At 33.4% G+C, this 12940-nt stretch overlaps 1 protein-coding gene across 1 annotated transcript; it reads left to right on the forward strand.

Annotated features, from left to right (window-relative positions):
- The first annotated feature begins 11906 nt into the window (after positions 1 to 11906).
- On the forward strand, positions 11907 to 12629 carry LOC8260822. The gene has a single exon (XM_002522896.3). The coding sequence runs from the start codon at positions 11979 to 11981 to the stop codon at positions 12321 to 12323; it is 345 nt and encodes a 114-aa protein (XP_002522942.1). The 5' UTR covers positions 11907 to 11978; the 3' UTR covers positions 12324 to 12629.
- The last annotated feature ends 311 nt before the right edge of the window (positions 12630 to 12940 follow it).

Consider the following 12940-nt stretch of genomic DNA (forward strand, 5'->3'; position numbering starts at 1 on the left):
TACCTGAAAATTTTTCTTTAATAAAGATAATATTAATAATAATTAATAAATGAGTTTTTATTTAAATTAATTTAACTTTATTTTTATTTGGTTTAATTTGAAATGATTTAATGGGAATTTTAATATTAGTCAATTAAATGAATTATTTTTCTATACCCAATTAGTTTGAAATTTTAAGAATTAATTAAGTAAATTATTTGAAGGGTAGAATATATTTTTGGTTATTCTAATTTTTCTCCAATGTATATGTATATGTATAAATAAAATTATATATATTGGAAAATTTTGGAAGAAATTGTAAAGGATATTTTTTATAAAAGAATTTTGGGGAAATTGGTCTTTTAATTAACTAGTGGTATTAAAATTTAAGTTGGAAATTCGTATGTTTGGTATTTTTTATAAATAATTGTGTCGGCAGGGGTAATTATGTTATTTCAGTAATTCTAATTTGACCCAAATTAATCAGTTAAGGGCTTAATTGGAAGGATAAAAGAAAGTTTAGGGGTTAAATTAAAATTATACAGGATGCAATTGTAGTAATTAAGAAAGTTGAAGGACCAAATTGTAAAAAAGGAAAGTTTGGGGGCCTAAAGTCGATATGGAGCAGAAGAAAAGAGAAGAGAGTGTCGGGGAGAGAGGAAGCGGAAGAAGAAGAAGGAGGGCGCTGCAGCGCGGTGGCGGCAGTTGAGGCCGGCGGCAGCGGCGGAAGAGCGAAGAGGCGGCTTCAGGCGTGTTTTGGCGTGGCAATCGGCTCCTCTCGGCGAGAGCTCTCTTTTCGGCAGCAGCGGCGACGCTTGTGGTGGCCGGAATTGCGAGATCCGACAAAGTGAAGTTTGGGGGGCAGCGGACATTTTGAGTTTTTCCGGTGAGCTCTGGCGAGCTATGGATGATCGTAGGACATATCCCGACTCTCCTCGACTTAAGCTTTGCATTGACACCGATTTCGTGGCGATCGGACTTCGTTTGCAAATCGACGGCCGACATCGTCCGCAAATCTCTCCGGATGATCGGGTATCAGATCGAAAAATTCGAAGGGGGATCATCATCAACGTGTCGTTTCGAGTCCGATGGTGAGTTCGGATCATCGGTCGGACTCCGGCGGCTGGAGGCGAGTCGACTGAGCGATCGAGCGTCTCGGTAATTTTCTGTGGCTTGTAATATTGGAAATCCTTTGATTTAGAATTGTGCTTATTATTTTATGTTGAGTATTTAATATTTGTGAGTAAAAAATAATTGTCTGTGAGTTTGCCTGCCTCGTATTGTGCTGTGTGGCGGAGTCGGGAAATAGTGAAGTTTGGGGACCCGACTCCTATTGTTTGAATTGTTGATTATTTGAAGTGTTTTTCTGGCAGGTCCTGGACCCATTTTTACAGGGGTGTAATGTCCATGTTGTAGGGGAGGTTATGCCGAATTTTCGGTAGAATTCTCCCGAGTCGAAATTGTTAGACAATTAGTCCTAGGAGTCTAGACCTAGGATTAATGATTGATTGTTTCAGCGTTTTGATAAATTATTTTCCATGACTAGATAGTCCGTTTGTTCGGCCCGCTCCAACCGAGGCATCGGAGCAGAGTTAGGAGGTCGCCAAATCAGTAAGTTAAAGTCATATATCACTTATGCACGTGTCATGCATAAAATTTGATTTGCTACTATGATTATTCATTTGCAAATTTTAATTTTTCATTTAATTATTATTATTATTTGCATGATGCTTTTAATTACTATTTAAATATGTTTTTCCTTTATCACCAATTTTAATATTGCATGATGACTCAGGATGGGACGGTAGTAAAACATAGGTGTTGGATGAGTGTTCTAATATAAATCTGAGAGAGATAAGGAAAGGGTAAATAGGTAAAATTTTAAGAAAGAAAGATTAGGATCTGCCTTGGTCGAGCATCGCTCTCTGGGCTTAGTAGAGTGTGGTTGTCGGAGTAAAGGTCCCTGATCGAGCATTGCTCTCTGGGCGCCGGCTTATTTGGAAATTTAAGTGACCAGACTGGAGGTAAGTTCCCTAGTCGAGCTATGCTCTCTGGGCGCTAGTCTTATTGGATAAGAGAGCCGAAAGGCTAAGGCTGAGAGTTAAGTGACTGGACTGGAGGTAAGGTCCCTGATCGAGCTTGCTCTCTAAGCGCCAGTCCTGTTGGAATGAGAGGTTTGAGATGTTAGAGTTGAGGTTAGTCGAGACGTAAATGTTGAAATAAATCGTGATGTTAGAGTTGGGATTAGGGTCCTACTGAAGTACTTCGTCCGGTTGTATGTGGAATTATTTTTGTATAAGCATGGCATGACATGTATGGTTAGCATGATTTATTAATTATTTTAAAGTTAAATAATGTGATATTGAGATGTTTGAAACTGTTTTAGATATATGATTTTAGCTCACTCTCGAGACTGACAGTCTCAATTTATTTTTTTTCAGATGCGTGACTGTTAGTCTTCCCGCGACTCTTATTCAGTAACCTGACTCCTTCATCATCGGGTGATGTATTTTATTTGGTATGTAAATTGGTAAATCTTAGATTCTCCGCAGTAGTAATAGTGGATGTATCAGTTGTAATTTTATGAGTTTCGGATCTCGCCTAGTTCTTCTGGCAGCTCGATTTAATTGTGTAAAATTTAATGTTACTGTAAATTATAATATTAATAATAGTAAAATTTGAGTTGAGGTTGGTTTGAGTTAGTGAGTGTCAGGCTTACTACGGGATTCGGTGGCCTTACACCTACCCATTCCCTAGTGCCGGTCACGGGCCCACGGATGGGGTCGTAACAAAGTTGGTATCAGAGCTTAGGTTTAGATTTCCTTCGACCAAAGTTAAGATTTTTCTTGGTACTGCGGAGCTAGGATCAAGTATGTCTTGTTGTTTTCATTGACTCCAATATCTCAGCCTTCCCTGTTAGATAGTCAGTCTTTCCTTTCTCGTAAGCTTGTCTTTGGTACTGTGCTGAGAATGAGCGTTCTAGCGATGGAAAGATCCATAGCGTGGTAGACTCGTGCCGTTTTCATCAAGTGATTAGTGCAGTCCGCCTTTTGAAGCTTTGATTGTTATTTCGATGGTGGGCACCGTAGTTAGTTTTAGTGTAGAGCGTGGTTGCAGTCGTGTCATGAACTGCCTCGTCATCACATCAGGCATCATCTTAGGGAGTAGCACCGAAGTTAGTGCGTGGGAAGTCGAGCGGATGTCAGAGCTTTTATGGTTGAGTTTGTGATTGTAAGAAGCTTAAGAAAGGTGGCAAGAGTATTTTCGGATGCTCGGAAATCTAGAGAAAATTAAGCGAACATTATTTATTTTTCTAAATAGAACAAGTGTTTTAAAATACAATATTGCGCCCAGTCCCGTAAGAATGCAATTTTGCATTTCACTATTAGGCATGCATAAATTCATTTTAGGGCATGCATCATACATCCATTGCAACCCTTGGTGATAGGAGCATCATCTCCCTGGTACGCGATATTGTAGAATTTTATATAAAAAAAATGACTGAAGATTTTATAATTTTATAAAAGTATTTTTCCAAGATGATAAAGCTTTATTAGTGATGATTATAAAGTAAATAAATGAGTAAATTTTTTAAAGTAAATTGTGTTAGCTTAGGAATTCTCTGGATGACGAGCTGAGTTGCTGTGAGAGTATGTTTGTGGCGCTGTAGGCCCCGCGTTGGATTATAAAGGGGGCTTCTAGATTTCAATCAAAGAGGAATCTTGTGTCAGGATGGCATGGTTTGTGTCGGTTGGTGCGATCAGATGGATGTTATGTCGAGGATGATGTAACGTGGGTGTTTAAGATTTTTCTGTTCGTGCAAGGGGCACGTCATTAGGAAGAAAGTTGGCGAGTGGATTTTTGGCAGAACCAGAGTTAGTCCAGATCTTTTAAAGGAGACTCTTTTCTCGCGAGCAACTGAAGACAGCTTTCAGGAAGCAGAGGGTTGTGCGAACCCAAAGCGGGAGCACGTGGAGATTGTTATTAGGAAATATGTATCCTTAAGGCGTCTCTTGTGCAAGAATGATGCGGTATGGTGAGGTGGCGTGCAAGTTGGACTTGCTGCCAAGTAATGTTCTCTAAAGTCAAATCCAGTTGTTCATAGGTCTGAGTTGAGGAAGTATATTTTCGATCCTTTGCTCGTGTTGGATCCTCAGTGTGTGGATGTAAGTAAAGATTTGGTTTCCGAGGAGTCGTAAATCAGGATCGCCAGTTTTGCTAAAGGGTTTTGTCGATGAGTTTTGTGGTTGAGTTTATTTCTGCTGAGGAAAAGTTCTCGAGAAGCCGAGTGGAGATGAAAGATTCCTAATTAGTTTCAGTCTTAGAGTGTAGCCCCTTTTCTTTTAAATTCGAGGACGAATTTTTATTAAGGGGGGAGAATGTAATATCCGAAAAAGTTTCTTTAATAAAGATAATATTAATAATGATTAATAAATGAGTTTTTATTTAAATTAGTTTAACTTTATTTTTATTTTTAGTCAATTAAATGAATTATTTTTCTATACCCAATTAGTTTGAAATTTTAAGAATTAATTAAGCAAATTATTTGAAGGGTAGAATATATTTTTAGTTATTCTATTTTTTCCCCAATGTATATGTATATGTATAAATAAAATTATATATATTGGAAAATTTTGGAAGAAATTGTAAAGGATGTTTTTTATAAAAGAATTTTGGAGAAATTGGTATTTTAATTAACTAGTGGTATTAAGATTTAAGTTGGAAATTCTTATGTTTGGTATTTTTTATAAATAATGTGTCAGCAGGGGTATTTTTGTAATTATATATTTTCAATAATTCTAATTTGGCCCAAATTAATCAGTTAAGGGTTTAATTAGAAGGATAAAGGAAAGTTTAGGGGTTAAATTGGAATTCTACAGGATGAAATTGTAGTAATTAAGAAAGTTGAGGGACCAAATTGTAAAAAAGGAAAGTTTGGGGGCCTAAAGTCGATATGGAGAAGAAGAAAAGAGAAGAGAGTGTCGGGGAGAGAGGAAGCGGAAGAAGAAGAAGGAGGGGCGCAGCGCCGATGGCGGGGCGCGAGCGGCCGTACGGAAGAGCCAAGAGGCGGGTTTCTAAGCGTGTTCGGCTTGGCGGTAATCGGCTCGTCTCGGCAAGAGCTCTTTTTCGGCAGCAGCGACGACGCCTGTGGTGGCCGGAATTGCGAGATCCGACAAAGTGAAGTTTGGGGGGCAGCCAACGTTTTTGAGTTTTTCTGGCTAGCTCAGGCGAGCTATGGATGATCGGAGGACATAACCCGACTCTCCTCAGCTCAAGCTTCGCATTGGCACCGGTTTCGTGGCGATCAGACTTCGTTTGTAAATCGACGGCCGGGATCGTCCGTAAATCTCTCCGGATGATCGGGTGTCATATCGGAAAATCGGAAGCGGGAATCGTCACCAGCGCGTCATTTCAAGTCTAATGGTGAGTTCGGATCGTCGATCGGACTCCGACGGCTGGAGGCGAGTCGACCGAGCGATCGAGCGTCTCGGTAATTTTCTCTGGCTTGTAATCTTGGAAATCCTTTGATTTAGAATTGTGCTTATTGTTTTGTGTTGAGTATTTAATATTTGTGAATCAAAAATAATTGTCTGTTAGTTTGCCTGCCTTGTATTTTGTGCTGTGTGGCGGAGTCGGGAAATAGTGAAGTTTGGGGACCTGACTCCCGTTGTTTGAATTGTTGAATATTTGAAGTGTTTTCTAGCAGATCCTAGACCCGTTTTTACAGGGGGGGTAATATCTGTGTTGTAGGAAAGGTTCTACCGAATTTTCGGTAGAATTCTCCCGAGTCGAAATTCTTAGACAGTGAGTCCTATGAGTCTAGACCTAGGATTAATGATCGATTGTTTCAGCGTTTTGATAAATTGTTTTCCGTGACTAGATAGTCCGTTTGTTCGGCCCGCTCCAACCGAGGCACCGGAGCAGAGTTAGGAGGTCGCCAAATCAGTGAGTGAAAGTCATATATCGCTTATGCACGTGTCATGCATAAAATTTGATTTGCTATTATGATTATTCATTTGCAAGTTTCAATTTTTTATTTAATTATTATTATTATTTGCATGATGCTTTTAATTACTATCTAAATATGTTTTTCCTTTATCACCAATTTTAATATTGCATGATGACTCAGGATGGGACGGCAGTAGAACATAAGTGTTGGATGAGTGTTCTAATATAAATCTGAGAAAGATAAGGAAAAGGTAAATAGGTAAAATTTTAAGAAAGAAATATTAGGACTTGCCCTGGTCGAGCATCACTCTCTGGGCTTAGTAGAGTGTGGTTGCCGGAGTAAAGGTCCCTGGTCGAGCATTGCTATCTGGGCGCTGGCTTATTTGGAAATTTAAGTGACCAGACTGGAGGTAAGGTCCCTGGTCGAGTTATGCTCTATGGGCGCCAGTCTTATTGGATAAGAGAGCCGAAAGGCTAAGGCTGAGAGTTAAGTGACTGGACTAGAGGTAAGATCCTTGATCGAGCTTGCTCTCTAGGCGCCAGTCCTGTTGGAATGTGAGGTTTGAGATGTTAGAGTTGAGGTTAGTCGAGACATAAGTGTTGAAATAAATCGAGATGTTAGAGTTGAGATTAGGATCCTACTGAAATACTCTGTCCGATTGCATGTGGAATTATTTTTGTATAAGCATGGCATGGCACGTATGGTTAGCATGATTTATTAATTATTTTAAAGTTAAATAATGTGATATTAAGATGTTTGAAACTGTTTTAGATATATGATATTAGCTCACTCTCGAGACTGACAGTCTCAAATTTTTTTTTTAGATGCGTGACTGTTAGTCTTCCCGCGACTCTTATTCAGTAACCCGACTCCTTCATCATCGGGTGATGTATTTGATTTGGTATGTAAATTGGTAAATCTTAGATTCTCCGCAATAGTAATAGTAGATGTATCAGTTGTAATTTTCTGAGTTTCGGGTCTCGCCTAGTTCTTCTGGCAACCCGATTTAATTGTGTAAAATTTAATGTTACTGTAATTGTGATATAAATAATAGTAAAATTTGAGTTGATGTTGGTTTGAGTTAGTGAATGTCAGGCTTACTACGGGATTCGGTGGCCTTACGCCTACCCATTCCCTAGTGTCAGTCACGGGCCCATGGATGGGGTCGGGACAATTAACTTCTACTTCTTATAGAGATTCCTTTTTTTTTAGAGTCATTCTCTCAACATATAACTACTATAGTTATTTTTTTACTGTTCTAAACAAAATAAATAATTTAAAAGATAACTATCCATTAATTACATCATAACTAATTAATTTTTCGTGGACCTTGATAAATTATGCTAGGCCTGCGCTATTGGTAGTTCATGTATTTTATTTCTAAGCCTTTTACAACCGCAGCCTATTTAGAACCTATTTATGTATTTTTGGCTCAAATTTTCCTTTTTAGCTATTATTTTCTAAAATTAGACAAGAAAATTGAAGTGGGGTAAAAAGCACATATTTCTGCATATTACATAGATACAACATATCAATAAACTACTAAAATATCTTAATTATATATACATAATATTAATCCATCACAAACCATCTAAATCCCACAAAGTTATACGTGCTAAACGTGGTTGAATAGGTTAACCTTGTAGAGTTTGACTTAGCCAACTAATCAAGTCAAGGAATTGGAAGCAAGTGAAATTTCTATATCAATTTAATTTTACATTAATTAATTGTAAGAAATTAAAAATAGGAATAGCCCCCAGGCAGATAAAAATAGAAGCCCTTTTCTATCCCAATCTAAAAATTCAATAAATTAATTTTATTTTATTTTTATTCTCATAAAAATCTTTGAATTCATAAATTCATAGATTCTCCGCTTTATTCTCACAAAAATCTTTGAATTGATGGATCCAAAAACTCAAACTTGATTTTTTCATGCCAAGCATTAATTATGTCTCAATATTAAGAAGAAGTATCTTAATAATGTGATTTCTTTTTATTTGGTGTATCATGGATCACGGATTATAGATACTATACTATAGTCCGATTAAAAATAAACTGTAAACATGGGATCAATAAGGAATAGATTCTTTATTATTTTGAAAATGATACACAAAATTTACATTTGTAGATGTTGTGAGTAACTACTTCCCATAATAAGATTAAACAAGAACATTCCATGTTATAAAACATACAAATTGAACCTCTAATACACCCGCACTTAGATTTCAAATTAGGACAAGAGAAAAATTAAAACCCATATGTCTTCATATCTAAAAATATACAATTGTTTTATATAAAAAATAAACAATTGTGTTTTTCTTTTTACTCGCGAGATTAGTTTAGTGATAAATGCAAAATCTCAAGTTTGAGAACACATTTTTTATTTTGTAACTTAAAAAAAATTATTAATATCAATGTAATTGATATATTTAATGAGATAATATATTTCTTTTTACAGCATGACATTTATCATACCTCCACTTATATAATACATATTTCTTGTATGAGCGTTGTATTAGAAAATTAATAATGTTATCGTAAAATATTGTGTTTTATTAATAAGATAAATAATGCAGACTGATTTATTCAGAAAAAAGAAAAGGGAATTAAATACTTAAAATTAAAAATAAAAATTGATTATTAAGAAAAAAAAGCTCGAGACAAATATTGTCTTTTAATAAAGAAAAAAAAATCAATGTTGAACTAGCCCGTCTAAAATGATGAAGTGGGGGACACTGTACATCGCACGTGATAGATGATGACACAGCAAAACGGTGCGCGCTGGCCACACAAAGTGCGGTGCCCAGCGTAGGAGGCCATAAACTCAGTATCGGATAATTTTATTCTTTTTTTTTGTTATAATTTTTGCTTCTTTAATTTATCTATGCTATCTTGGCTCACCTTTTGTGTATTAAAAAGTAATTATTTAATAATTGTATATAAAAATATTATATATATACTGTGAGTTTTTTATATTTAAAATTTAAAAAATTATTAAGTTCTATCTATTAATAGAGTTTTTAAAAACTAAATTTATTTTTTTAGAATTATTTAACTTAATGAATTAATAATTTTAATCAATTAAATATATTAATTATAAAAAGATCGACTATATATATATATATATATTATAAATTAATAATATGTCTATAGTATTACATTAAAAAATAAAAATGGAATCGGATCGGACTCGAATTTTCTAAACATTTCTGATAAGCCGAGGTGAATACCAAAACCATTAATAGACTAAATTTGGTGGGTTTGGATTATTGGTTATTGTGAGATTATGGAGGAGCTGTTCTCGAACGTGAAGAAGGTTATTGTTGGTTAGAAGAGGAGCCAACTTAGACCCACCTACCAAACCACCCATGAAAATTGATGGCTAGCCTTTTTTACAATTATTACACATGCATACTGCAGAAATATTTGGCTTAGTTTATGTTAAGTTGACCTAGTTATTGAACTGTTAAATGGCATTTCTAATTGGTGAAAATCCAAATTAATTTATTTTTTAAATGGCCTCAAAGCAGATAGTAAGTGTTATTTAATTTATTAAATAATTTTTATAATTGCTTTCTATACTTAAAACTTAATTTTAGATAAAAAATTAAATTCAAAACTAATAGATTAAATCCTTATGTTCATTTTTCATCATTATAAAATAGTGTAACTATGACAATAAGTAACAATTTTATTTACCTTTATATTTTTATTTTTGAAAATTACGGAGAATCTTACATGTTCATATTAACATAAAAATGTGATAATATAAAAATATTATTTTTGTACATAACGTGGCCTAGTTTTAATAAAACATGATTATATTCATTTATTATCTATCATTTTTAATAAATACTTATTATTTTTTTACTGTGAACGATAAAAATATAACTGTTTAAATAAATTTCATAATTCATTTAAATTTAAGTAATAAAAATGATTATTATATTTTAGGGCTTTAATTTGGAGAAAAAAGGAAAAGAAAAAAAGTAAAAGTAAGTTTGGTGTGAAGGGAATCTTAACTTAATGGATAAGAGTAATGATAATTAGGGTTATGATTATGACAATAATCAACAATGATGGGAGGCACTTCACCCGTGAAGATATAGTAATGGATAACGGGTGACATCCAAAAATTCTGTCCAATTTGCGTTCACACTTGCCTTTTAAGCCAAAGATTCCGTTTACTGCCGTGTTCACACTTGATAGCCCACCAAATTTGGGTCGGCCTCAGCTTGATGGCTGGCTAGCTAGTTGTGCGGCTTTTGTCGGCAGTTGGAGCTCCATGGCATAGGTAGATATGCACTAAAATCATACGTCATTCAAGGACAATATTTTATTAGTTACATTTATATAAATTATTAATAAGCATATATTAGATATTATTTTTCAAAATTAGTCTTTTTTTTTAAAATATATTATATATTAGTCAATGTACTGATTCGTATTGATATAATAAGTGTTAAGTGATGAGAGTGTTATTGTTGCAAGGAATGAATTTAGATTTAAGTATTTTTTTATTATATTGAATGAACTATTATTTTATAATAGATATTAAAAATTTATTTTTTATTATAACTAATTAAGCCTCTGATAAATATGATAAGAATAAATATCATATAATAAAATTTATCTGTATAAAAAATTTCATAACTTGATTACATAATATGAATAGAATTAATATAAATAGATAAATATTATTTTTAGACCTTGAATGTTAGATTTATAAATGATATTTTATTTTAAAATTATCAAAAATAATATTAAGTTTTAACATCAATTAATAAATATCTAAATTATATCTAAATATATGTTGTTTGATATTTTTATATTTTAAATTTTAAATTTTAAATTCAATACTAAATATATAAATTTAAACATAAGACTATAAAATAGATATGCACAACCTATATTTAAATACTAAAAAGTAATTGAATAAGATCTTATTCGTTCCTATAAAAGATTTTTGAAAAAAATTATTCACATAAGATTTTAAAGAATTTAAAAACAATAAAGAAACTTATTTAACGGAGCAATTAATCATAATGTTTGGTTGAAATCTATAAAATTTATAAAATAAATTTATAATTAAAATTTATATACTTTGAATAAAGGGAAAGTTAAGTTAGAATTATATGGAATAATAATACAAATGATTGTTGAATTTTGCACTCAGTTTCATTTTAATATAAGACTCTAATTTATTTCGTTTCAGTCATCCAATTTTAATTTTATTTCAATTTAGTAATTTTACAAATAAAAAATTGACATGTGGCAAGAATAATCAATAAGAAAAATATAATTAAATAAAAAAAATGATATGTCAATCTTTTATTGGTAAAATGACTAAATTGCAACTAAAACTAAAATTAAATAATTAAAACTACAAAGATTAAAATTTTGTGACCAAAATAAAATTAAATATAAGATTTAGTAACTATATATACTATTATTTTAAATTTTACATATTCAATGATTTATGTAAAATTTATAACTGAACTAAATTCTAATAAAATAGATAAGATTTTTAAATATAATTTATATAAATTTATTAATATATTTCAAAACATTAAAATTATTTTTTATTTTTTTTATATTGTTTAAATAAAATAAATTTTTTAATAAATTTGAAATAAACTTATGTCAAGAAGAGATTGAAAAGTTATTTTGTAGCCAAGTTGGGGTAAGAGCTTAGCCATGGATGCACAGCCAAGCCAAACATATCTAAACCAACTTTTATAGACTAGAGAGTAGTATATTATATAAATTAATTAATAATGATGATAGAGTCATCACATCACATGCAACTACATTTCAGTTTTGCTGATGAGGTCAACACTCACTACAATGCCATGTCACCCAACAATCTTATCCTACGTGGCAACGTATTAGGTTTGACTCTTTCTCCTACAAAATAAAATTAAAAATAAAAATAATAAGCAACTTGCCTCCTCCTCCTTTATATATGCCCACCACCTTCCCCTCTCCAAAACCTCCTTGCTCTCTTTACACCTACGCCAACCAAACCAAACCAGAGAAGCAAGAACAAATGGGAAATTGCTTACGGCGAGAATCCTCCATGCAATGGGGCGGTGACGACTGGGGATCACCGCTGCCGGATGACCGGTTCTTCTCTAGCAATACAAGGCAAGAAGAGGAGAAAGGGCTTCTTCTAGGAGAAGACAAAGGTTCGACAATATCTTCAGCTACTGTTACAAGTACAGAAGTAAAGATCAAGATCACAAAGAAACAGCTGGAGGAGTTGCTTGGTAGGGTTGACATGAAAGAATTATCTATTGAACAAGTTCTAGCCCAGTTGATGAAGGTCGGCGACCCGTCATTTGAGACGCATCAACGCTCATGGAGGCCTAATCTACAAAGTATTCCCGAGTGATGACCCATTACATAGCGTTTCTGTGCTCCAAACTTTTCTAGCGAGATCTATTAGCTTAATTAATGTACTATATTAGGCTCCCTGTCTTGTGTTACGAGATCAGAGGAGGGTCATGGTTCGAATTCACGGTCGACCTTCTGTAACATATAGTTTTGTTCGGTATTAGATCAAGAGAAATGGAGCTGGAAAGCCTCTCTTTAGGACTTGTTCATTGTGTATATACATAGGAAAACCAATTCTTGATTTAGAGTTCAAGAACCCTTTTTCTTTTTTTTTCCCTTAAATGCAATTTTGGATTGATATGCATTGAAAGTGCCCAATGAACTGAAGATGAGCCACTATGCAACAAGTGCAATGGGCATTTAGTTGAACATGTCGTCTGCATATGTCATTCTCATTCAACCACTTAGCAAAAAATTAATGCAATGTAAAGTAAAATTTTTATAAAGTAAAAAAAAATAACTTTATTTATAAATTGATACTTTCTTTTCTAAAAAATAATTAAGAATTTCAAGACGTTATAAGATTTTAAAAAATATTCATCCAAACAAGACATAAATGAAATCAGGAAAAGAAAAGAAAAGCCAAGCCTGGATGGCTGGATCAGATACTGATTT

This window comes from Ricinus communis, chromosome 9, assembly GCF_019578655.1.
Source record: "Ricinus communis isolate WT05 ecotype wild-type chromosome 9, ASM1957865v1, whole genome shotgun sequence".
Lineage (NCBI taxonomy): Eukaryota > Viridiplantae > Streptophyta > Magnoliopsida > Malpighiales > Euphorbiaceae > Ricinus > Ricinus communis.